This window comes from Panthera pardus, unplaced genomic scaffold (assembly GCF_024362965.1).
Source record: "Panthera pardus isolate Hobbes unplaced genomic scaffold, ASM2436296v1 HiC_scaffold_22, whole genome shotgun sequence".
In the NCBI taxonomy this organism is placed as follows: domain Eukaryota; kingdom Metazoa; phylum Chordata; class Mammalia; order Carnivora; family Felidae; genus Panthera; species Panthera pardus.
Genome location: NW_026526788.1, coordinates 52,991,093 through 53,014,764, shown reverse-complemented (window position 1 = coordinate 53,014,764; position 23,672 = coordinate 52,991,093). Strand labels below are relative to the sequence as shown.

The 23,672-nt window shown below is 39.5% G+C and overlaps 1 protein-coding gene across 4 annotated transcripts; it reads right to left on the bottom strand.

Annotated features, from left to right (window-relative positions):
• Window positions 1–84: 84 nt before the first annotated feature.
• On the bottom strand, window positions 85–23,126 carry CEP55 (centrosomal protein 55). 4 transcript variants are annotated; one of them, XM_019445112.2, is made up of 10 exons: window positions 22,824–22,932; window positions 21,097–21,206; window positions 20,366–20,556; window positions 17,336–17,611; window positions 14,940–15,008; window positions 7,194–7,344; window positions 5,430–5,743; window positions 3,784–3,855; window positions 2,950–3,075; window positions 85–1,228 (listed from the first exon to the last, which is right to left on the bottom strand). In XM_019445112.2, exons 2-10 carry the CDS (start codon window positions 21,101–21,103, stop codon window positions 1,028–1,030), a joined length of 1,407 nt encoding a protein of 468 aa, XP_019300657.1. In that variant the 5' UTR covers window positions 21,104–21,206; window positions 22,824–22,932; the 3' UTR covers window positions 85–1,027. The 4 variants fall into 4 exon arrangements, with proteins under 4 accessions (XP_019300657.1, XP_019300656.1, XP_019300659.1 ...); XM_019445111.2 differs by lacking the exon at window positions 22,824–22,932 and adding an exon at window positions 22,677–22,812; XM_019445114.2 differs by lacking the exon at window positions 21,097–21,206 and having other exon boundaries at window positions 22,824–23,126.
• Between the last annotated feature and the right edge of the window lie 546 nt (window positions 23,127–23,672).

The following is a 23,672-nucleotide window of genomic DNA, read 5'->3' as shown; positions in this document are numbered from 1 at the left end:
ACACTGTAAGTGAATCCGCTGTTCTCTGGCACACCCCTCAGGACAGAAATCTTAGAATACCTGTGTACATATACACAAGACATATTAAAACTTATTAAATAATTTTATTCTTTTCTCCTTTATATTACTAACAGTAGCCCATATTCAGCATTTTAGAAAACCTGAAGAAATAAAAAAAATTGGGGGTTTACACACACACATATAAAAATATATATTCAGATAAGCAAATGTTCATCACATTGCCCAACTTTAAGAGTGCCAAAAATAAATAAATAAAATACCTGCAAATCAAATGAGAGGGCTAGATGGCTTTGTTAAAATTCATTTTAACAACTTTAAGTGAGCAACCTGTGCTAATGAAATTCAAGTTAAAGTTACAGCCAGTTAATATGAAAGAAAACATTGTGTGTGGCTACTGAGGAGTATTGCTTAAGCAGAATCTGCCTTGTGCTTCTATTAGAACACAGCTCTGCAAAAAAAGATCAAGAAAAATTCCAACTTTTCTAATAACCGTCTTATTATAGAGAGGAAAAAATGTAAAAAGTATTACCAGCTTTTAACAATGGACATGAAAATTAGGATTGTAGGTTTATGAAGTTTGAATAAAAAACAAAAAGCCAACAAAGAAAGATCCTGGGTAATTAACTTTGACTTTTAAAAACCTACAAAAAACATAAAATATTTGCTTGCTGGTGCAACAGATTAAGCCCACAAGCAATAACCTGAACTATTTCGTCCTTATCAAGTACTTTAACAGTGCAAAATGTTAGTTGTCTCAGCTCACCTCATTCCGTCACTGAAGCCTGAAGATGAACCATCTCAGAGAGGTATCACTACCAAGGAAAATGCAAAGCAGCCAAAAAAAAAAAAAAAAAAAACAACAACGATTCACTCCTATGCCAGAGTCTCAAAGGTAGAGAGGCAGTTTCTTATAGAAGAGGTGAAATAAGTAATTCAAAATGTCCATAAGCTAACAGAAGATACAGTATTGAATCTTTTGCCACAAAAACAAAGAATAATTATATTGCTATTTTGAACAGTATTCAACGTGGACAAGTAGATCTCGATGCTCGGTGGCTGGATACTGTATATTGCACTTGGGACATTCCACCAGGCTTTCATTTAGTGCAGCAGTGGGACTTTTTGGTGAGGCAACTTTTACCCTGTTTTCGGACTCTCCTTGGAAAGTGACTAATGGCTCTGTGAAGGCAAATTCACGAAGCTGCTTCTGAAAAATAAATGTATACGAGGTAGTTATAAATTACCCAAATTACCCACGAAATACCAGGATTGGGTATTTACATGGATAGAGTTTATTAAAATGCTTAGAGCCAGGGATGCCTGGGTGGCTCAGTCAGTTAAGCGTCCAACTTCAGCTCAGGTCATGATCTCACCGCTTGGGAGTTCGAGCCCCGTGTCAGGCTCTGTGCTGACAGCTCAAAGCCTGGAGACTGCTTCAGATTCTGTCTCCCTCTCTCTCTGCCCCTCTCCTGCTCATGCTCTGTCTCTTTCTCTCAAAAATAAATATATGTTAAAAAATTTTTTTAAAAAATGCTTAGAGCCAGATATAAAGGTAGACCTATATACAAGGCTGACAAAATTTGATAGTTTTGTAAAAAAAGGTCAAGTTCAGCAAGTAAAAAAAAAAAACTACATAGAATTAAGAGTAGCAAAGAATGTTAGCAGATCAAATAGGTTACACATAGAAATCATAACAATATTGTATATCTTTGTGACTTTCCTTCTTTATGGTTTTTTCCCCCCTGAGGAAGTCAGAATAGTCAATACAGCTTTAAAATGAATATTTTACAGCATATTCTAAAGATGATGGACAGCAGGAAAACAAAGAAAAGTACAGGAAAATTATGGAATCTTTTTTATACCCTCTGGCTTCCTATACTTTGAAAAATAGTCATTAACAGAAATGAATTATAAACTTCAATTTCAAATATTATATGTGGTCAAAATGAATGACGTACTACTAAAGAACAGAGTCAAGATATATTTTGTCGTTTACTCATAAAGAAGCTACAAATGATTTTTTTAACAATTGCTTTTTCCTCTTTCAAAAACTGAGGAATTCTATTTGTTACATTTTACCATCTGCAAATACTCTGCAGCACTAGGCATGAATAAAATATGTGCCAGGGTGCGTAGGTGGCTCAGTCCAACTTCGGCTCAGATCATGATCTCAAGGTTTGTGAGTTCCAGCCCCATATCAGGTCCCACACTGACAGTGCTGAGCCTGCTTGGGATTCTCTCTCTCCCTCTCTCTCCCTGCCCCTCCCCCACCCATGCGCGCACGTGCTCTCTCTCCCTGTCTCTATCTCAAAATGAATTAAAAATAAATAAAATATGTGCTAATGGGACATAACACGCACACACAGTTACCAACAGGTTTGGTTCAAAAGCTTCTTAGTAACATGAAAATAGTAAGTCAAAAATCACTTCCTCATAGAAACAATCTTATTTAAAAGGTTTATGTTTTAAAAGATTATGTGTTCAAGGCAACCCACAAAATGTGCTTAACTCAACATGCCTGCAACAGTGTATTAACAGAACCATCCATTGTCACTAAAAATGACATTTCTTTCTTTCTAAATAGAAAAACATGGTTTCAGTTCAGGATTTACAACTGCCCTCCCTTACCCCACCTTGCCCCAGGCCAGCCCGTTTAGTGAGTCTAGAGTCACAGTAGGGAGAGGTGATCCCGGGCACCAGTAATGTCATTGTTACACAGAGGCACACAGGGCCCCTCCTTCTAGTGCCCTGGGTTGATGCTCAAAGGGCAGGTGCTTCCAACGAAGCAGGGTTCTGCCTGTTGATTTGAGAAATAGCCATGCTTGAAGCTGTATCCTCTCAGTCTGGGCACTGGTTTGATATATAAATGGGAAAATGGCAGCAAGAGAAAGAAGAAAATAAGTTTTAGTTTAACCATTCCAGACTCACCAAGGATTCCAACTGTGTTATTTGATTTCTTGCTTTTCGCAGTTCTTTAAGAATTATGTGCAGTTGGTGCTGCATATTTTGACGGTCAAGTTTTTCGTTTTCGAAGTCTAAAGTACATGCGTGCATCTGGAACAAATACCCAGGCCGAGACAATTATGGTTAGTATATACCGTCGACTTCTCTTGACTGGATGCTTGCATTTTTTTTTTAGCACAAGAGGCAAACATTTGCTGTGCCTTCACAGCAAGAATTCATCCGAGTACAGTGAGATGTTGATAAATAGAAAAGCTTCTGGTTGGGGGGTTGGTTTATCCAAGGAGCAAAGCCAGGGCTTGAGGTGAGTGACGAGCAACTTAAGAAGTTGCTGGTTGGGGTGTGTCCTCCCTGAACCCCCTTCTGTTCTGGGGCAGGGGGAGAAGGGAAAGAGATAGCTGTTCCCTGGTTTGGAATACACTAAAAATCTCTGGTCTATATCCTGAGAACAAGTGGTATCTCTCTGAGTTCTACTTGAAGTTATAAGGTGGCCCTCTTGGGGAGATCCTCCTCACTTGGAGTAGGGACTACAGAAGCCATGCGGGGAACAGTAAGATTTACCGAGGCAAACATTACCCTGTCAAAACAACCGCCATCCCCCCTCAGGATCTGGTTTAGCCTAAAGATAGGAATAAATGGCGAGCACAGATGCTCACTTATATTTTTTGCTGTTGTTGTTAAAGTTTATTAAAAACATTTTTCATGACTTTCAAATGGTTCTTCATAGACTAGTGTAAACATGAGGAACAATCCCATTTTCTAACAAGTTAAGCTGAATTTAGAAGCAGCCCCATTCGGTACCTGTTGTTCCAACAGAGCTACCCTTGTTTGTTCTTCTTGATGCTTTAACAGAGATGTGTAAAGAAACTGGACCTGTAGGATGGAAACAGAGCCAACACTGTCATATCCACTCTTCTACTGCTTGACTTGGGATGCAGGGGAGGCTCACAAATCCATCTCTATTCCGGACGACACCTGCTAGTTGGGGTGAGTCCCGGCAGCTGGTTGGTTGATGGCTATCTGTACAAGTGGCTGAGCAGCACCACCCTGGCTGAGGGCTCCCTGAGGCAGAGACCATGAGTCTATAAACAGCACTGAACTCTGCAGTGCACACACCACTTTCCTGGAGGTTCTGACAGCTGCTAATATTTCTGATGGGTTAACAAAGCTGGAGGTGCCCTGCCTCCTTGCCTGCAGAGTTGGAACAAAATTCCCCACCATTTCTTTAAAAAAATTTTTTTTTAGTGTTTATTTATTGTTGAGAGAGAGTGCGAGCTGGGGAAGAGGCAGAGAGAGAGGGAGACACAGAATCCGAACCAGGCTCAGGCTCTGAGCTGTCAGCACACAGCCAGATGTGGGGCTTGAACCCACAAACCGTGAGATCATGACCTGAGCCAAAGTTGGATGCTTAACTGACTGAGCCACTCAGGCGCTCCCTCTCCACCATTTCTGGTTAATCTTTTGTAAAGATCACTGCTCACACCTGCAGGCACAAACCAGGGTGGAAAAGACTAAGAAGGCAAATGTTACAGACTGCTTTGTTCTCCCTCTCAACTTCTGGATGATTAAAAAAAATTACTATTCTAATGGCAGCAATAACGAACATTGACCCCAGCCCTTTATTTTACAAAGCACTTTCACATTCTCTCAGTTGACCTTCACAAAAGCCCTACGAGGCAAAAAAAAAAAAAAAAAAAAAAAAAAAAAAAAAAAAAAAGACTGCTGTTATTAACTTGGCATCAATAATCTTCAAGTCAGGGAAGTTAGCTGATTTTCCTAAGGCCATACATCCTGAACTAGAGACCAGGTGTGGACCCCAAATAATGTTTTTTTCATTATTCCATGCTGCCAAGCAAGATTTAAATTAATGAGTTTCTGTTGAAGTAGTATTCAATTCTAACAATCCTAACTTAGTAACTCCAACGTTACTGGCACAGATATCCTGGCAGGAGGTCATGAGCGCAATGAGAAGGTGGACGGTATCAGGTGAAGGAATTAACTTGAGCACGGTATCATCCAGATGAAGGTGCCTGCCTGGGAACCAGCACCGATTCCCCTCTTTGCTTCACACCTTTCGGCTTCTCACACATACCTGCCTCTTCTTCCCCGAGGGCCTCTGTACACGAGCTCCTCCACAGGAGGGAATTCCCAGTCACTCTCTTCACAGGCTCCTTCTTCCCAAAAGACCTTTGTGCAAATACTGTCTCTGCAGTAAAGCCTCCCCCGGCCCCCCAGTTCTTGTGTCATATTGCCCTGCTTTATTTTCCTGAGTTTACTTGGTTATTTAGGTACTGGTTTATGGTCTGTTTCCATTCTAAATAAGAATCCTAGGGCAGGGCATTTGTTCCTTGTTGGTTCCCTAGTGGTTAACATAGTTCCTGATGCTTGGTAAGTACAATGGCAATTCTGAATTCTGAATCACGGAAAGTCTTACTAGTTAGGCTCACCTGAGATAAGAGCTCCTCAGATCTCTTCTTCTCTTCTTCAAGCTTTTCCCTCGCAATATCATTCTCTTCCTTGAGCCTTTGTATTTTCTCTGTCTTATGCCTATCATCTTCCAGATGTTGTACATCTGCCTTTCTTTGTGAACACAGCAGTTGATTTAAATCTTGGACTTCTTTCTGGGTTTCTTCATATTTTCTTCGAAATTCACTAAGTTCAAAGCTCAACTGAGTTATGGTCTGTCGTTCAACCTCAAGATCTTTTTTTGCATTTGCCAAGAGATGGTTGTAATATTTTTGCTTTTCTTCTTGAAGATAACCTATGACAAACACATTGGGTCACAACTCACTTTATAAAACATAATAATCCTGAGAAGTTAAAACTAAACACATTTCTGTAAATAGGTTCTTATGAAACGAAGAGTCAAGAGATAGGGTAGACATCCGATGGAACAAGAAACAGAAGCTCAGGAACATTATTTGAAGTTAAACTAATAAACAGAAGAACTGAAAACAGTAATATAGCTATTCTATGGGAAGGGAAAATCAGCAATGTCTAAAAAAGATAAATCAACAAATAGAAATATAAGCTCATTATTTATAGGTATACTCACCAAAATCAAAACCAGAAATGTTAAAAGTGGCTGCCCTAATGGCAGGAGGAAATAGCGACTGGGATGGACTATGAAGAGTGGGGCAAGCCCTCTTATACTACTATTAAATTACTTTAACAAGAGCTTACATTACTCTGGTAAAACACATATACACATAGAGAACATATTGCCAAAGAAGAAATTAGACTTAGCCCACAACTAAAATCTTACTTTTATGTGTAATAAACTTATAAAGGAATTACAGTTAAGTAACTTTGTGCCCAATTCCTTTTATATTTTCTTTTTCAGCATTAGCTTCATTTTAAATATTCAAATGTGAAGCTCCAAGATTAGCAGTCTTGTCTCCCTTTCTTTAGCCTTCTGTTTATATAATTCAAGGCTTCAGTCCCATTAGGGCCATCAGTCTTTTTTTTTTTTTTTTTTTTTTTTTTTAGGATTTTATTTTTAAGTAATCTCTACACCTAATGCGGGGCTTGAACTCACAACTCTGGGATCAAGAGTCGCACACTCCACTGACTGAGCCAGCCAGGCGCCCCGTGCTATCCGTCTTTTAACAAGTGCTTTGGAAGGGGGTTTCTTTTCTTAGCTCGTCACCTGGAGCTGCTGAACCTATCTTCCCATCTGTAAAATGAGAATAATGTCCCCTCCTGCCCCACCTCTTAGAGTTCTTGTGAAACTCAATGTCAGAGAAGCTGCGAAGAACTTGACAAAAAGATTGAATCATCCTTAGGAGCCTTCATTTCAATTCTGTGGGAGACTCACAAGACTGAAAATCATCTATAAGAGGTATTCTTTCTCCTGGGATTGATATGAATACATGCAAGGAAGCAGGGTAAAAAGCTAATCAGTAACAAGGCTGACCCTGGGGGAAATAAAGCTGGAGAAGATCTTTGAAGGCAGAGAAGGACATGCATGAAGGAGAAAATTTAATGTGCCTTCAGAACTGCCACAGACCCATTACTCTGTGGCTGTGCCCCCTTTTATCAAAAAACAATGAGAAAACAGACTTGGTAACACAATATTTCTTACTTCAAGGTTAGAAGATTTGCTTAATTTACTTTCTAACACTTATTTATAAAAATCTAAATTTGATGAATCTCTCCTTTTGGGAAATGTCAGGCAGGCCTACCCCAAAAGAACATTTTTACACCAGTACCTTCTGATTCAGCCTTTTTTGTCTGCTGTGGGAGTGAATGAGCAGCTGTTTCCGATTTCTGTTCCAACTCGAAGATCTTGGCTAAAAGTCCTTTTACGTAGACCTCCCGCTGCTGATCATACACAAGCCACTGCTGATTTTTCTCCAGAGCCTTGAAATGAAAATGAAAGCAAACCATTAAAATGAAAAACCAAAATCTTAAAATGGAGAAGAGAGCCAAAGTGATGTAGCCTTTCTCAGTGCACAGTCTTGTGGTTCACATAGAAGTCTGGTCCGCCACCGCATGGCTTGCAACCTCGAGATCCATTCCAACATCAGGCTCCTTCAGAGCACCTAACACCATGGCAAAGTCATGTTTCCATGGGGTCAAGTTCATTTCTCTGCTGTCTCCTATACACAACTTGCTTTGTATCTGTGTCCATGTCATTCTCTGTAAACTAGGATGACTCTGTGGCAGAGGTGAGGTGCACTGCTGGGGCTCCCTTTGAGAAAGAGGGATTTCCACTCAACACATAACTCTGCTCAGGAGCTCTCCATGGGGACATAGATCCTGTCAGGCTTGCAGCCTGGTGCTCCTGCCCAGTCCTGCCACCTTCCTTCTACTTTCACAGATGTTGCTGCCCAGTAAACTGACCTCCGAACTCCGTCTCAGTGGCTGCTTCTCGGAGAATCAACTTAAAGAGCCGCCCCCCTTTTGATCACCAATTTTCATCCTTTACATCTCTTACAACTCAAGCAAAAATCCCAAGCTGGGATCATTCATTTGGTTTGTATAGGGGCTTATGAAGTCAGTTGTTACATAGATCTACATATTTTTAAAAATTATTTTACCAAACATCTTCAGATGTTTATCTGTGCTTGCTATGTCTTTCAAATAGTAAGTTTCTTGAAGTGGTAGACCATGCTCTTCTCAGAGGATTCCTCTGAGGAATCTCCTTTTATGTACAATATGTATACTCAAGAAATTATTTGAATGACAGGGTAATATTAATAAAATAGGCAGTGTCTATTTAAGTTAGCTGGTAACAAGGAAACTGATTCCCTTTACCATTACTGCTAACACGAGTTTTTCATTTTGGTTACATCTTTCCCTCAAGAAACTAGATATGCTCTGATATAGCCTTACCAGGCCACCTAGCTGAAGTTTGAAAACCTGACCCCACCTGATCTGTGGCAAGACACTAGCAAACACTCCTATAGGAAGCTACATTAGCTTTAGTGGGTAAACAAGCTTTAGTGGGTAATACATGGACAAAGGTATGCAGATTTCTAAGGTGGTTCATTATTATCAATCAGGACAAGTTCATATCCCCTCTGATTCTAGCTCTCACTGTTCTTAACCACTGGATCCTTGGAAATTCAGTGAAAGGCAAAGGAGTCTGCCAGGACAGCCTAGTATCCCCAGCAATCGCACACTACCCCACCCCCTTGACCCCTGCCCTAGTTTTTCCAGGGGAGGTGGCAGTTTTGTTCATGAAAGTGGGGCCCAGATTCAAGTTGAAAGCTAGGAAAAAAGATAACTCATCTGCTGGCACTGGGGGGAAAAGTCTAGAAATTCTTAAATAGCACCGCTATGCAATGACATAACTCTTCTCTCCTTTCTAATCTAGAAGTTCAGTCCAAGAAGACGGGACTGTCCCTTTCTCGTTCTTTGCTCCTAAGAGGCTGGCTAGGGAAACAGTCTCAATGACTATTTGTGTAGAGAGGCCGTGCATTATCTAAACCTGATGCCACCTGTGCAAAATGTTACAGATGAAGGGTCCCAGAAGGGGGCACACACAGAGATGTGAACACCCATTTCTGATAGCCAAGCTCATTTGTACTGAGTCCTCTGGCCCTGGTGCTCATGCTATGACCTGTCTGCCCCTGTCGGAATGCCTACTTGAGCAATTATTCACTGTTGGATCTTGGTAAACCCTGGAGATAAGAGGATTAAGAGAAAAAAGAAAAAAATGTGTCCATTTTTTGCTCAACAATACAGATCCTCAGTTTGAAAGTGATTTCCCCATTAAAAGAGTATGAAGAGGCACAGGTTATCACCAAAAGCTTCAGGTTAATCAATACAATGATTACTCTGTGTTTTGGGGAAAAACAGCTACTCCTAATAAATTCAATTCAACCTTTCCCTTGGTCCCCCAAAGTGCTAAATTGCTTTAATTATATTAGTAACAGAATTTTTGAAAGCTTCATAACACCATTTGCTAAAACTGAAGCTATGTTCCCTTAGGCTAACATTAAAATGGTCCACAATTTGCCTTTTCCCAACTCTTCAAGTTACAGCCTGGCCATTTCTGGCCTCCACTGCCACCTTGCTGTCTACAGAACTATACACACTCTGTGCCTTGCTTAAACTCTTCCTTCTGCCCAGAATGCCCTAGAACTCCTTCCTATATCACCTGCTCACTTAAATCCCACCTTTTCAGCAAGTTCCAGTGCATCTGGGCTTGTCTTTCAAGACTCCTCACCGTAACTGCCCTCACCAAGTTCCCTCTCCTTTGTAAGCCAACAGTGATTTTAATGTCTATTCAATCTATTTGGCATCTTACACTCATGACCTTGATTGCCTCCTGACGATAGTTCTTATCTGAACTAGAACATGAGCCCCCAGAAAGCTGAGCCCAGGCTTGTTTAGAGTCCATAGGTTCTACTCATGTGTTCGATGTTTCCATAGCAAGCAGCTGCCTGATGGATGTTCATGAATGATGGTGACGACATGGAGTGGAGAAACAATGATTGACAGAATCAGCCAAGCATCCAAGCAAGGCTTTTAGACCCAGACTGAAGTTTGAGAGTATTCAGGGAAGGGAGGAACTGGCATGAAAGAACCTAGTAGAAGTTCCTTACACACAGTAGAACAATCCATTTAGAATGACTCAAAAAGAATCAAACACCCTCAAGAATCTATTACTCATTAACTAAGGAATGTATGAAAATGTAATCAAACCTCCTTGTAATGGAACTATCACAGCTATTTCTGTGATTTTAACAAGTGCATAATATATACGTCTTATGTCATAATTCATCCCAGACCTGTTGGGATTTATTATCATCAATGGTTGAAGTGACAGCCAGGATGTAAAATTTCATATCCTCAGGGGTGCCAAACAAAGATGGTACAAACGTAAAGTTCTTGACAAAGATGTTGCATGGTCCAATCGGACTGAAGTAAAACATACATACTGGAATACATCTTCAAAAGTGCTCAATTCTTTTTACTCACGCTGCATTTGTTGTGGGTGTGCTGAAAAAGGAGGGGCTCCCCTTCCCTACAAGCTGGCATCTCCCCCGGGGAGTGAGATGGGAAAGGTGGTAAGGAACATACTGGACGTTTTTGGTTGTATATCAAGGCATCTTCTTTCAGATAAGAATTTCTATCTTTAAAGACATAAACGACTGAGTCTCAAGTCTAAAAAGATCTCTCTCTATAAAAACCCTTAAGTCTATAGAGTTCCTCTAAACTTTGCTAGGCTCTTTCCATGAGCATCCTACAAACTCATGAGCATCTAGGCATAGGGCTTAAAGAATTTTCAGTGTCTTGTTTTCTGTAGAACTAAGAAATGGATTACAAAGACAACGACAGCATCTGGAATCAAAGACTTAGTCCAGGGCCCTCCAGTCACTTGACCACACACTTTTCTCTCTGCACCTGTCACGCAGTTACAACATTAATTCTCCTCACAGAGCTTAAGAGTTCTGTACTATATACTCAAATTTAGTTGCCGAAAGAGGTATGACTCAAAAAGCAGGCACATATCCAAATACTTAATAAATCATATTAGTTAGATGCTAAATATAACCTAATTTTATTTCAAATTTTAAATTAGTCCATCTTTAAGAAATATTTCAATATAAATAATCCAAGTTAACATTGGATGGTCATGAAAATTTTCTTCTTTTAAATGAACCCAGGACCACCTAGGTGGCTCAGTTGATTGAGCGGCTGACTCTTGATTTTGGCTCAGATTATGATCCCAGGGTGATAGTATTAAGCTCCACATCAGGCTCTGTGCTAAGCATGGAACCTGCCTAAGATATTCTCTCTCTCTCTCTCTCTCTCTCCCCCTCCCTCCCTCCCTACCTCTACCCGTCTCCCTTGCTCACACTTGCTCTAATAGATATATTATATATATTAATATATATATAATATATTAGTATATATTAGTATATATACTAATTAGTATATATACTAGTATACTAATTAGTATATATACTAATATATATAATATATATATAATAAATGAACCTGCCCATACATTACTTAAGTATGAGAAACAGAACTACAGGTTAAGATTTGAGGTGCAATATTCTAAAAAGCCACGTGGTGGCAATATTACTTTATTAAAGTAGCAAACATTTCTTTACTTGGGCCTCTTCTCACTGACTCTGCATTTGCTTTCTTCTCTAAATAGTATCAATAATTAATGGATTTGATGGCTATCAATAAATGCTGATATTAGTTTTGCATCTTTAGAGCCATCAATATATTACTATCTCTTCCAGCTTTGTGTCTTCTATGCATTTCTAAGGCATACATATAACATTTCCACTCAAGTTATCAATAAAAATATGGGACAGAAGTGGGCAAAAGAGAAGCCCTGTGGAATGCTACTAAAGTTCTCCCTCCTGGCTTCCCAGAGATGCATTACATAATTCTTGGGCAAAAACTGAAATGCAGGTTGAAATGTTAGCCTATACTGGAGAAATAAAAAATGTGGGTCAATTGACAAAACTGGAATATGGATGGTAGATTACATAGAAGTATAGTGTCCTTGTTAAATTTATTAAAGTTGCTATCTGTACTGTAATCACGTAAGAGAACATCCTCATTCTGAGGAATATATATTGAAGTATATAGGTTTAAAGGGCTGTAATATATGCAACTCACTCTCAAATGGTTTAGAAAAAAATATTATATGTGGGGGGGTATTGAAAGAGAGAGGTATAAGGTGGAACAAAATGTTAACAATGTTTGAATTTTGGTAATTAGTATTGGGTGTTCTATGTATCATCTTCATTCTTGTAACTTTTCTGCAAGTTTTACTTTTTTCCAAATAAAAAATTAAATAAATAAACATTACCTATATTCCCTAAATTCTGTTTAAAAATCAGATTTTTAAAATTAAGAGCAAGAAATGCCTATTTCAACTGCCTCTTAGCTATTTGATTTGCACGTTAATGACATTGTATGTTTACAGAATGAATGCCATGTAATTATTTCAAAATGTCAGCCAGACCTAAATGGCAGCTGAGAAAATGATACAGTAGGCTTTAAGAAAGGTAAACATGAGTTTTTAGGGCTTCTTTTAGCAAAACAAATACTGATTCTTAAAATAGGTGGGCAAAGCATTCCAGGAAGCTTTGTTCCAGGAAGCTTTGCAGGAGACTAGAGGAACGGTGAGGGATTGGAACTGCTGGGCTCTCAAAGCAGAATAATGCCACAGTGCCTATGCTCAGAGGAGTGACAGGTCACTTTCTGGGCTCCCTAGTCTCCTCCTGGGCTCAGAGACAATCAGAGCTAAACCATCTCTTGCTCCTCAAACATATAAGTTAATACAGCAGCAGCTGGGAATTTGTTGGAAATGCAGAATCTCAGGCCCTAACTCTGACCAATGAAATCAGAATCTGCATTTTATAAAAATCGCGTAGTCTCATCTGCACATGACAGTCTGGGAGGCATTGCTCAGTCTATTGAAGGTGAGTTGGGTTAAATTTTACTCTACTTGTCTAAAAGCCTTTTTAAGGTAAACAGAGCAGAGAAGTACCATGTGATCCTTAAGTAAGCCAGGAAGATAACACAGAACAAAAAGACTGGGTATACATGCATAACATTTCAAAGTTACTTTAACATAAAGAATTGCCATTATCTAAAAATAACCTTAGCTGATATTTGAAGCAGTTGGTGCTGAGACGCCTAAAAATTACATAGAAGTTTAAGATGATAGCATATTTTTTCAGGTACTAATAAAATTCAAATGTTCTAGATAATGGGGATATAGCGGTGAAAAAAACAGAAATCCTTCCCTCATAAAACATATACCAATGTATAGACAGTGGAATATTACTCTGTGATCAAAAAGAATGAAATCTTGCCATTTGCAACAATGTGGATGGAACAGAATGTATTATGCTAATTAAAATGTTAGAGAAAGACAAATATCATATGATTTCACTCTCATGTGGAATTTAAGAAAAAAAAACAGATGAACATAGGGGAAGGGAAGGAAAAATAAGATAAAAAGAGAGGGAGGCAAATCATAAGAGATTCTTAAATACAGAGAACAAACTGAGGGTTGCTGGAGGGAAGGAGGGTAGGGGGATGTGCTAAATGGGTGATGGGCATTAAGGAGGGCACTTGTTGGGATGAGCACTGGGTGTTGCATGTAAGTGATGAATCACTAAATTCTACTCCTGAAACCATTATTATACTATATGTCAGCTAACTTGAATTTAAGTAAAATGAAAAATATATATATACCAATGTAAGAGTCATGTAATAAAGTGAATAAAACATATTATAAGTTTAACAGTTATATGTGATGAGAGGAGAAGTTACAAAGCAAGAAAAGGGAATAGGAATTGTCTGGGAGCTATAATTTTAGAAAAATGGCTAGGTAAACCTCTGGCCCCACTCCCCGCCCCTCCCCCTTCCGAGAAAGTGACAATTGAGTATTATCTGATGAGGTGAGGAAGTGGGTCATGAAGATATCTGAGGGCAGTGAGCCAGGCAGAGAGAAGAGAAAGACAAAAGGCAGTGTAATGCAGGAGTAGCTAGAAAGCCAGCACGGCTGGAGTGGAAAAAGGGGAAAACTAGAGGTGGGTAGGTAAATTATTCATAGATATGTGCATCTGGTAGGTACTGATATACACAGAATGATAAAGGTCAGGGTAACATACAACACAAATAACTTATTTTGATAGATCTTTAAAAATTGTGTTTCTTCTTTATCTTAGTTACCTTTAGGTAAATTACTTTGATAAGGCTACTATAGTACTCTGCTATAAAGACACTCAACAGATTTAAATTCTTTTGAAGATCAAATAGACTGCAAGGTACACCTGCCAGATGAAATAAAACAGGAATCTTAAGAGCAACTTAGAGCAGGGCAGACATGCCAGTAATATTTCTGGAATCAAAATACCTACCTACTGGCCTAATAATTAACTCAAGAATTTTATACTTTGTATATCTGATATTAAAACTCAAAAAAATACAGTCCTGAATTTAGTGAATTCCTAATGAAACACTTCTTGTATTTAAGACATAAGTTTGAAATAATATAGCTTTACCATATATGTAGAATAACCTCATATCAAATTCTACAGAAGACGTACTGAGTATACTAAGAATGTGTTTCCTTTTCAAACTATGAAAGCAAATCCTGGTTCCAAGGGAAGAATTTTAAATGAATAGGTACATCTTGCATGGATAAACAAAAAGAGAAAAAACTATAAATAAAATTATACCATAATAATAAAATAATTGGGCAAATCAGATTGGGTGTTTGGGTGATTTCTAGGGCTTTCTAGCCTATTCGTGAGACCATGATTAGAGGAACTGGCCCTCTTGAATGTCTAGTAACAGATTTAAAGATAGTAACCTAGGGAGATGATCTCAAACCATTCAGTTCTCCGTCTTAACAGATTGTTTTTAAGCCACAGAATCAATGCTGTCAATTTCCATGAAATTTAAGAATGAATGAATCAGACCTCTTTTCCCATAACTTAATAAAAGGAAACTGAACTTACATCTTTTAGCTGTATTTCCATTTCATGAATATTACTCATTGATGAGTTGAAGCAGCTTGTGGCCACAGTCTGAAATAAACCAGTATTAGTTAATATCACAAATTTAACAACAGAAGTTTCCTCATTATATTTAGTTCTATAATAATACAGTATACTTCACAAGGGCATCCCAAAAATCCAGATCTAGTATATGCTGATGAGCCATCATGCCAGGTCATGAGTACCAGAAGAGAATGAAGATCTGGAAGCTTCTTCAGCACACTGGAAGCCCCGAGATTTCATAACTAATTTGACTTCTTAGGGCCTCTGGATCACTAGAATACCTCAGTGCATATGAATTGCCCAGTGCTTTTCACCAAAATGAGATAAAACACATAGAAGTGCGCTCTTAGATCAAATTTGGAAAATACTAAATTTTCAAAAGATAAAAGTTGTTTTCTAGAATTATATTTATATTAAAAATATTAATTAGTATTAGTTAAACAGATTTTACGGAACTCAAAACATAATTTCTCTCCTCTTTTTTTGTTCATTTTCTTATAGAGGAAAAAAAAGAGAGGAAATAGATGGTTAGGTACCCATGCTAACCAACAAAACTCATAAAAAGCTATATTTCACTCTTTTTAACAGCTTAAGGAAACAGATCTGTGTGAACACGGGCAACAAATCACAAAATATTTTTCTCCAAAGGTACTATAGATACTCACCCTAGTATGTGGTCCTTCCTCTCTCTCAATTTAGTCCTCTTGGTAAAAACTAGGACAGAGATAGCTCACCAAATCCCTTTCCATTTTTCCCTGGGCATACCTGGACTTCACATTCAGCCTTCGCTGTGCTTAGTGAGGCCATAAGACTGAATTCTGGCCAATGGAACGTGGACAGAAGTGAAATATGCCAATGCCAGGCCTGGCCCCCAAGCCCTCGCCTGATGCTCCACACAGTCTTTCTAGCTTATATAGCTGTACATAGAGGATCTGGTGGAAGGACGGGGAAACCACTAGAAGGAAGGAACCTGGATCTGAGTGACCCTGTGGAGTAAGGCACTAACTCTACTCTAACTCTACTCTACTCTAACTCTACTCCTCCACTCTAACCTGCACTAAACTGTGACATGAGGGAAAAAAACGAACATTTACTCTGTCAGACCGTGAGATTTGGAGGTTGTTTGTTATGGCAATAAAACAGTCTGACTAATACAGAAATTAATAGTGGACAGCCTATACAATTACTATAAGAATACATTTTTTAAAAGTTATCGTTTATACCAGGGTTTGTCTTTCTATATTTGAGAGCAGAGAAACTAATTCTTGAGCTTTAAGGAAAAGTATTAGGCAACCACTTTGGATCTGATTATAATTTTCATGAGTTTTAGCTGCATGGAAATTCTCTAGAAAAACTTAACCCCTTTGAATTCACCTGTAAAAATACTCAACTGCCATTCTATGAGAGGGCACATAAAGGTGCATGATTACACATAAATGTATACGTCTGATCACTCTGACTACTCTAAATGGGAGAGAAAGTGCAAAGACCCCAAATAACATTGAAGTATTATATCTGAAAGCAACAGATTTTCTTCTATAGGTGGTATTAATAGTTGTAACGTTAGTATTATCCAAGTGTCCAAATTTATTAAAGAATCACAGATCTGATCAACAAGAAACTATTTACAGAGCACTTTCTATATACCAGGCACTGTGCTAGGGGATTTAGATATATTATCACATTTAATCTCCAGTATTCTTTCGCCATATTTGGACCTCTTTAGCTCCTTCACCTATTTTAATCTCCAGTATTCTTATCTTGATTTTACCACTGTGGAAACTGAGGTTAAGGAGAAGGGTCTGGTGAATTCTCTCTAGCATTGCCTCTAAGACTAGAAAGGTTACAGTCACACAACTAGCAAGTGGCAGAACCAAAATCTGAACTCAGACCTGCCTACCAACAAAGTCTTGCTCTTTCTGCTACACTAGAAACTTTAAAACAAAAGACGGGAGCAAAAGCACTTGTAGTTTCAAAAAACATGCTTGATATTATCATTGTATATCTCAAATTTGAAAACAATAACAAAAGGAAGCCTATTGTCTTCATGATACAAACTACAGAAAAAAAAAAAAAAACAGCCCCAAAAAATCTTCTTGGATGTTGTAAATACACAGTGGATTCTGTATTCCGAATATTCCCTTGTGCAAAACAATGGTCTGGGGAATGGAGGGAGCTATGTTAACTATTTTTGCTTATGGAGAGGGTATCAGGCTATAAACAAAAAATAACCTGTTGGTATACTATACTGCTTCAACATTTGACAAGTGTGTTTTAACAAACTCATTCTTCACAAGAACTACAAATTGTATCAGAAAGGAAAAAAAACCTGGATTTAAAGAAATGGCAAGTACCTGTGATAAATGAAGTGTACTGGCTTTGCTCTCAAGTTCAGCAAGCCTTGCAGTTGTAGCAGACAACTGTTTTTTCAATACATCTGTCTCTTCAGACAAGGATTTCAACAGCTGCTCCCTCCTTTCGCCTTCCTTTGTTTTCTCTTCCAGCTGCTCAAGCAATGCGGTACTACTGTATTTGGCTTTCAGCTGCTCTCTGAGGCGCTGTATTTCTTTGTCTTTCTCTGTGAGATGATAAGCATTCTTCTGCCTCTCAGCTTCCAGGACTCGAATTTTCTAGATATAAACTAAGAAGAATCTTAGAACAAAGCCAGGTCAAACATGGAAATAAACAACATCCAACAAGCATTTACAGAGGGTTTATCACACATCAAGTCAGCATTACACTAGACACCAGGGCCAAAAAGAAAATGAAGCCAAGGTCTTGTGCTCAGAGAGCTCCAGAGAGGGAAACCATTAATGCAATATGGTCGGTGCTGTAGTTAAGACACATATAAAATGAATGGGAGAAACCAACTCTGTCAAGGGTGGTAAGAGAAAGCTAACGAAAAGCTGGCTCCCACATGAGTATGTGATAATCACCCCTCCATCATACCAGTTCCAATCATCTTAAAGGCTAAAAGCGAGTCCTAAAAGAGATACATGCTCATTATTGAACTCAAAGCAACAGAACCTAAAAATTACAGAAAATTACAGCTGGATAAAAATGCATTCGTTAATTTGTTTTTGTTAATAAATGATTTGGTAACAAATCTAAAAGCTGATCTTCAAAGGACTGTTCACATTTCCAAGGATTTAAAAGATAAAGAAGGCACACTTGTTAAGCGGCTGCTTACAGAGGCGGGAAAGCATCTATGGAGAGTCCATAAAAAGTTAACTGACTTTACATGCTAACAAGGTAAAAACAACATAAAACTTCAAACTTGCATGAGGATGAAGGGGAGAAGCAGTTGTCCAAATATAATGGGGAAACTGAGTTAGGTGACCTTGAGAAAATGAGGGGATTTAAGTTGCCTCAAGCTTAAGATAAAGCAGTAGTATGATACAGTTACCAAAACAAAGCCCACATAATTTTAGGCTTTTGTAGAAAACAACATCCAAATTAGTAGAAATAATACTGCCATTTCAACCCGTGTTTGCCACTGTGCACGATATTGGGTGCATAATTCAGAAGGAATATGAACACATCACAAAATGTTCAGGAAAGTAACCAGGATGATAAGAAGCTAGAAAAGCTGAAGAAATGGGATTGGTCTACAGAAATGTAAGATGAGGGCTGCCTGGGTGGCTCCCTCAGTTTAAGTGTCTGACTCTTGACCTCTGCTCAGGTCATGCTCTCACGGTTCGTGAGTTCGAGCCCTACATCAGGCTCTGTGCTGACAGCTCAGAGCCTGCTTGGGATTTTCTCTCTCCCTCCATCTCTCTCTCTCTCTGTCCCTCCCCCATGTGCACACACGCTCACTCGCTCGCTCTCTCAGAATAAATAAATAAACTTAAAAATATATATTAAAGAAAAGTAAGAGAAAGCAAGATTTCCTCAAATATCTGAAAAGTTGTCAAATGGATAAAAAAATAGACTTGTTCCATGCAGCTGTAATAGGTACAATTAGAACAAATTGGTAGAAGTTACAGGAAGTGTAATTTCAATTGATTACAAAGGAACAAAGTTTTGACAACCAGTGCTTGTTTAAAGTGGAAAGAACTGGGGCGCCTGGGTGGCGCAGTCGGTTAAGCGTCCGACTTCAGCCAGGTCACGATCTCGCGGTCCGTGAGTTCGAGCCCCGCGTCAGGCTCTGGGCTGATGGCTCGGAGCCTGGAGCCTGTTTCCGATTCTGTGTCTCCCTCTCTCTCTCTGCCCCTCCCCCGTTCATGCTCTGTCTCTCTCTGTCCCAAAAATAAATAAAAATAAATAAAATTAAAAAAATAAAGTGGAAAGAACTGGAAAGAGATCTCTCAGAGAAGCTATTAGATTCCATCACCAGATTGCAAAATAATCTTTGTGTTTAAGAATTGGAGATAGGGACGCCTGGGTGGCTCAGTCAGTTAAGCATCAGACTCTTGATTTCGGCTCAGGTCATGATCTCATGGTTTGTGAGTTCAAAGCCCACTATTAGCACAAGCCTGCTTGGGATTCTCTCTCCCTCTCTCTCTCTCTCTCTCCCCCTCTCTCTTTGCCTCTCCCCTGCTCACACTCTGTGTCTCTCTCAAAATAAATAAATAAACTTAAAAAAAAAATCGGTGATAGATCATTTCTCAATGCTTCAATAAGTATTTACCTCAATATGTGTTGTTAAAGAAATAAATTATTCGGTTTTAGGTGTGCCTATAAAATAAAATTTAAAGAAATCCAATGATATGATTTAAAATAGGTCATTTATTTTCTAACTATGAACAAGGAAATAGCTTTTGCAAAATAAAATAAATGATTAAGTTTTTAAATCCTTCCAGTTCTAATAAATTCTTAACTGCTTTATTGACTATGCCATAACAAACTGTAAATTAGAGAATCTGAAATATAGTTTAACAGAATGCAAAATGCCAATATATGTAATGATTTTATCTCAAATATCTGAAAACAAGGATTATTTGGAAAGCAACCAATATATATGATAAAATGAGTTTTTAAGCATTCACATTAAAATCTGAACTCCATTAAACATTTTGAAATTACTAGTTTTGATTTTTTACATTTAGTGAATGAACAGAATAACCAAATTACATCATTACTGGGAAAATACTTTCTCATCTCCTACAGTAAGGCTTATTATACTTTAAAAAGGTTTATGCGGCACCTGGGTGGCTCAGTGGGTTAAACGTCTGACTTTGGCTCAGGTCATGATCTCAAGGCTTATGAGTTCGAGCCCGGCGTTGGGCTCTGTGCTGACAACTCAGAGCCTGGAGCCTGCTTCGATTCTGTGTCTCCTCCTCTCTGCCCCTCCCCTGCTTGTGCTCTGTCTCTGTCTCTCAATCATAAATAAACGTTTAAAAAATTAAAAAAAAAAAAAAAAAAAGGTTTATAAGGCCACTCACCTCCAAAAGTCTGTGTTTGTCTTTATCAGTCAGCTTTCCTTTCCCACTTGTGATTTCATCCACTGATGTTTTTAAGGCTGCAATTTCTCCCCTAAATTTTTCTAATGCAGTTTCTGATTTGGAGTTACTAGGCTTCGATCCCCATTTACCTTTAATTAAACTTTTGGGACTTCTGGAAGACATCTCTGAAACTGTAAAAATAAAAATACAATTATACTTTATTAGTCTAAGTTTGAAAGGCTTGGAAAGGTAATAACCGATTTGCTAAATAGAAGAACATTTCTATCTCAACAGAAGAGATACAGCCAAACCAAGGGACTGGGAAAGGCTTCTGGCTTGCTGGTAACAATACCGATTCTTTAATCTGGGTGGTGGATACATGGGGAGAATTCACCTTTTAAAAATATGTCAACTTATCTTGATGCTCACTGAGTAATGTACAGAATTGTTGAAACACTACATTATACACCTGAAACTAAATAGCGCTATATGTTAACCATACTGGTATTAAAATAAAAATGTTAAAAAACACGGACACACGTTTTGTGCAGGATTCTGTATGTGTCATACTTCAATGAAAAAGTTTCATCTAAAAGAAAAAGGATCAATGATTAAACCATCAAATGAAGTCTGAATGAAACAGATCACAATCAAAGACATATTTTACCCAGGAATAAAAAGCTAGTGATAAGTATATAATTCTGAGCACACAGGCATTGAAATATCATTACCTGACATAATGATATGTCCTGTTTTAGAAGATAGGCCTAGTTCAGATCTACGTAGTCAGTTGAGAGAGTACAGTGGGGCAGAAGTGAGGAGAATCTAAGATCAGACATTTCTAGGAAAAAGAGGCACAATATTCAAGAATTAAGAACAGTGGCCAAATTGAGTAAGAACCTTAGAATCTGCTAACAGTATCTGGTAACAGTGTAGAAGAAATGTATAATATTAACTCTAGGAGCAAAATAGTGAAAGATACTGCGCATATAATAAAAGTAGCTTTAATTAGGGAGATTAAAAAGCATTTTTCTACATTATGGATCCCAAGATAAAAATAGTGGTGGTGACTAAAGTAAATTAGAGGGATGTGTGACCATTCATGCATTTAAAAAATACTGGAAAACCTAATTTACCAGGCAACATCATAGGTGCTGGGTATAAATGGGCAAAAAAAAAAAAAAAAGAAAGAAAGAAAGACAAAGAAACAAAAGAAAAAGAGACATGTTCCCTTACATAATGGAACTTTCAATCTAGTAAAGGAGGCAAGGACACAATATAGATTCTCAAGTTGTAAAGTCGATGCTCTATAGGAATAAATGATTCTGGTAAAAAAACAGGGGAGACCTACTCTGTTAAGGTGACGGGGGAAGGCCTGCCTGTGGAAGTGACTTTTACGGTCATCCTGTATGAAATCAGTCTGAAAACACCAGAGCTGTGAAAACTGAGTGGAACAGACCATCTAGCGAAACGTTAGTCCTGGATTTTTGCCCACTCTAAGGTGAAAGGCTGAGATAACTGGTAAACCGATTAAGACCAAAGCAAGGTTATGGCATCTTGAGAACCTGCTGCCACAGGAAGTTCTTTCCTACATGCCTCTGTTAGTAACACATGGTTGACTTGCTATAATGGGTTGATATGACAGAAAACTACTTTTCACCCAAGTCACTGAAACACACAATGGTGGAACCACATGCATCAGTAGAACGGGAAGGAACCTATGGACGTTCGCTTCCTGACCTCTGGACAGAACTTTGGTCACAAATGACTATTGTTTCTAGCTTCTGGACTAGATAGACCCTGCTGGGATCTCCCAGCTCCCCACCATTTAGTCCTCCCAACCTCCTTTCCCCGTTTTTTTTTTCTACTCCCATCAGGCCAATACTCACAGGGCTCACACCGTTCAAACTTTATCCGGCCCTACTGCATCTTCTCCAGGACGCCTTCCCTCTGTATAAGCTACATTGGTCACAGGATACAATCTGGTACTCGATTGTTTACTCCCACCCTACACCCACTTCTTAAATTTGTTCAGCAGTTGTTTCAGGGGCTGAACCTTGAATTATTTTTGTCACTCACAGAATCTAACAGCCGCTGTTCAATAAATATTTATTGACTGGCTGAAGTGATCTAAGGCATCCTGGACAGGAGGTGACCAAAGAAATCTTGCAACCCAACAACCTGCACAGCCTCCAAGTGGAGGCGAATCTTACAAAACCCTCACATAAGATCTACGTGATTTCTTTATTTCTTTATTTCTACACAGAAATAAAGAAAAACTGCAAAACGAGGCACTTTTTTTTTTCCTCACCTCTACAGTGAAGATGTCTGTAGAACAGACATGAACGTGCTTGCTAGTCGGCAAAATGCTGTATGCACGAAAAGACCTCGGCCAAGTCACTTGGCCTCTTCGCACCAAGAAAAAAAAAAAAAAGGCAAAGAGGGTGATGATACCCACCGCAAAGATGAAAGGAAGGATCGACCCGCTGACGGTCGAGGCTCCCAACCCGGGGCAGGCACGAAGTGAGGGCCAGGGAAAGGGGACATATATCAGGGCGAGCAGAGATGGAGTCCAAACGGACGCTCTGCCCGCTAACCGCGCCTCCCTCGCGGTCCAGCCTGGCCCCGGGGCTGTGGACCCCGGCCGCCCTCGCCACCCTCGGCTGTCGTCTAATCGCCGCCAGCCAGCACCTGAGGCGAAGCGCGGCGCTCGAGTCCGCCCAGTCACACCCTGCGGCGCGGGCGCCGCTTCCGGGAGTTTGAATCCCGCGGCTGCGGGGAGGGGCACGTCACTGCCGGCGGGGGCGCGGCCGGCAGGAAGAGGGGAGCGGCACACGCGGCGAGCCCGCGCCTCCCCGATTGGCTGCGGCCTCCGAGAGGCGGGACCTAGACCGGACGAAGTGGGTCCGACGGGGCGGGGTCAGGGGGCGGGACGGAAGACTGGAACTCCGGCCCAAGGCCCCGCAGTCCTATTTTGGGTTTTTTTTTTTCTGGGTTTTTTTGAGGTCTCAAACCTCAGACTCGGTGTTTCTTTGTAAGCAGCGGATTTATGTTTATCTGCTTTGGGGATGAAGTACATTACTATGTTCAGTGAGTTAAACCCAATAACTGAATGGGGACTAACTCGTCCTGTGTCCTTGAGCGTAACTTGCCTTTCTAGGTACCAGTTTTGCCCTTTATAGAATGGGAGAACTGCCTTCCCCGAGAGGACAGCCTGTCTTCCCATTGGGCTGAAGCTTTCTCCTGCCAAAAGTCAGGGGTGGAGCACTGGAGAGTGTAGCAGGTGGGAGAACTGATAGGCACGCCC

Bases quoted from the DNA above. Each gene is read 5' to 3' on its own strand.
- CEP55 (XM_019445112.2), bottom strand. The intron at 3,076-3,783 runs GTACCGAATGGG...TATTTGTTCCAG, and splicing joins TAGCTCTGTTGGAACAACAG to ATGCACGCATGTACTTTAGA. The intron at 1,229-2,949 runs GTGAGTCTGGAA...TTTATTTTTCAG, and splicing joins TAACACAGTTGGAATCCTTG to AAGCAGCTTCGTGAATTTGC.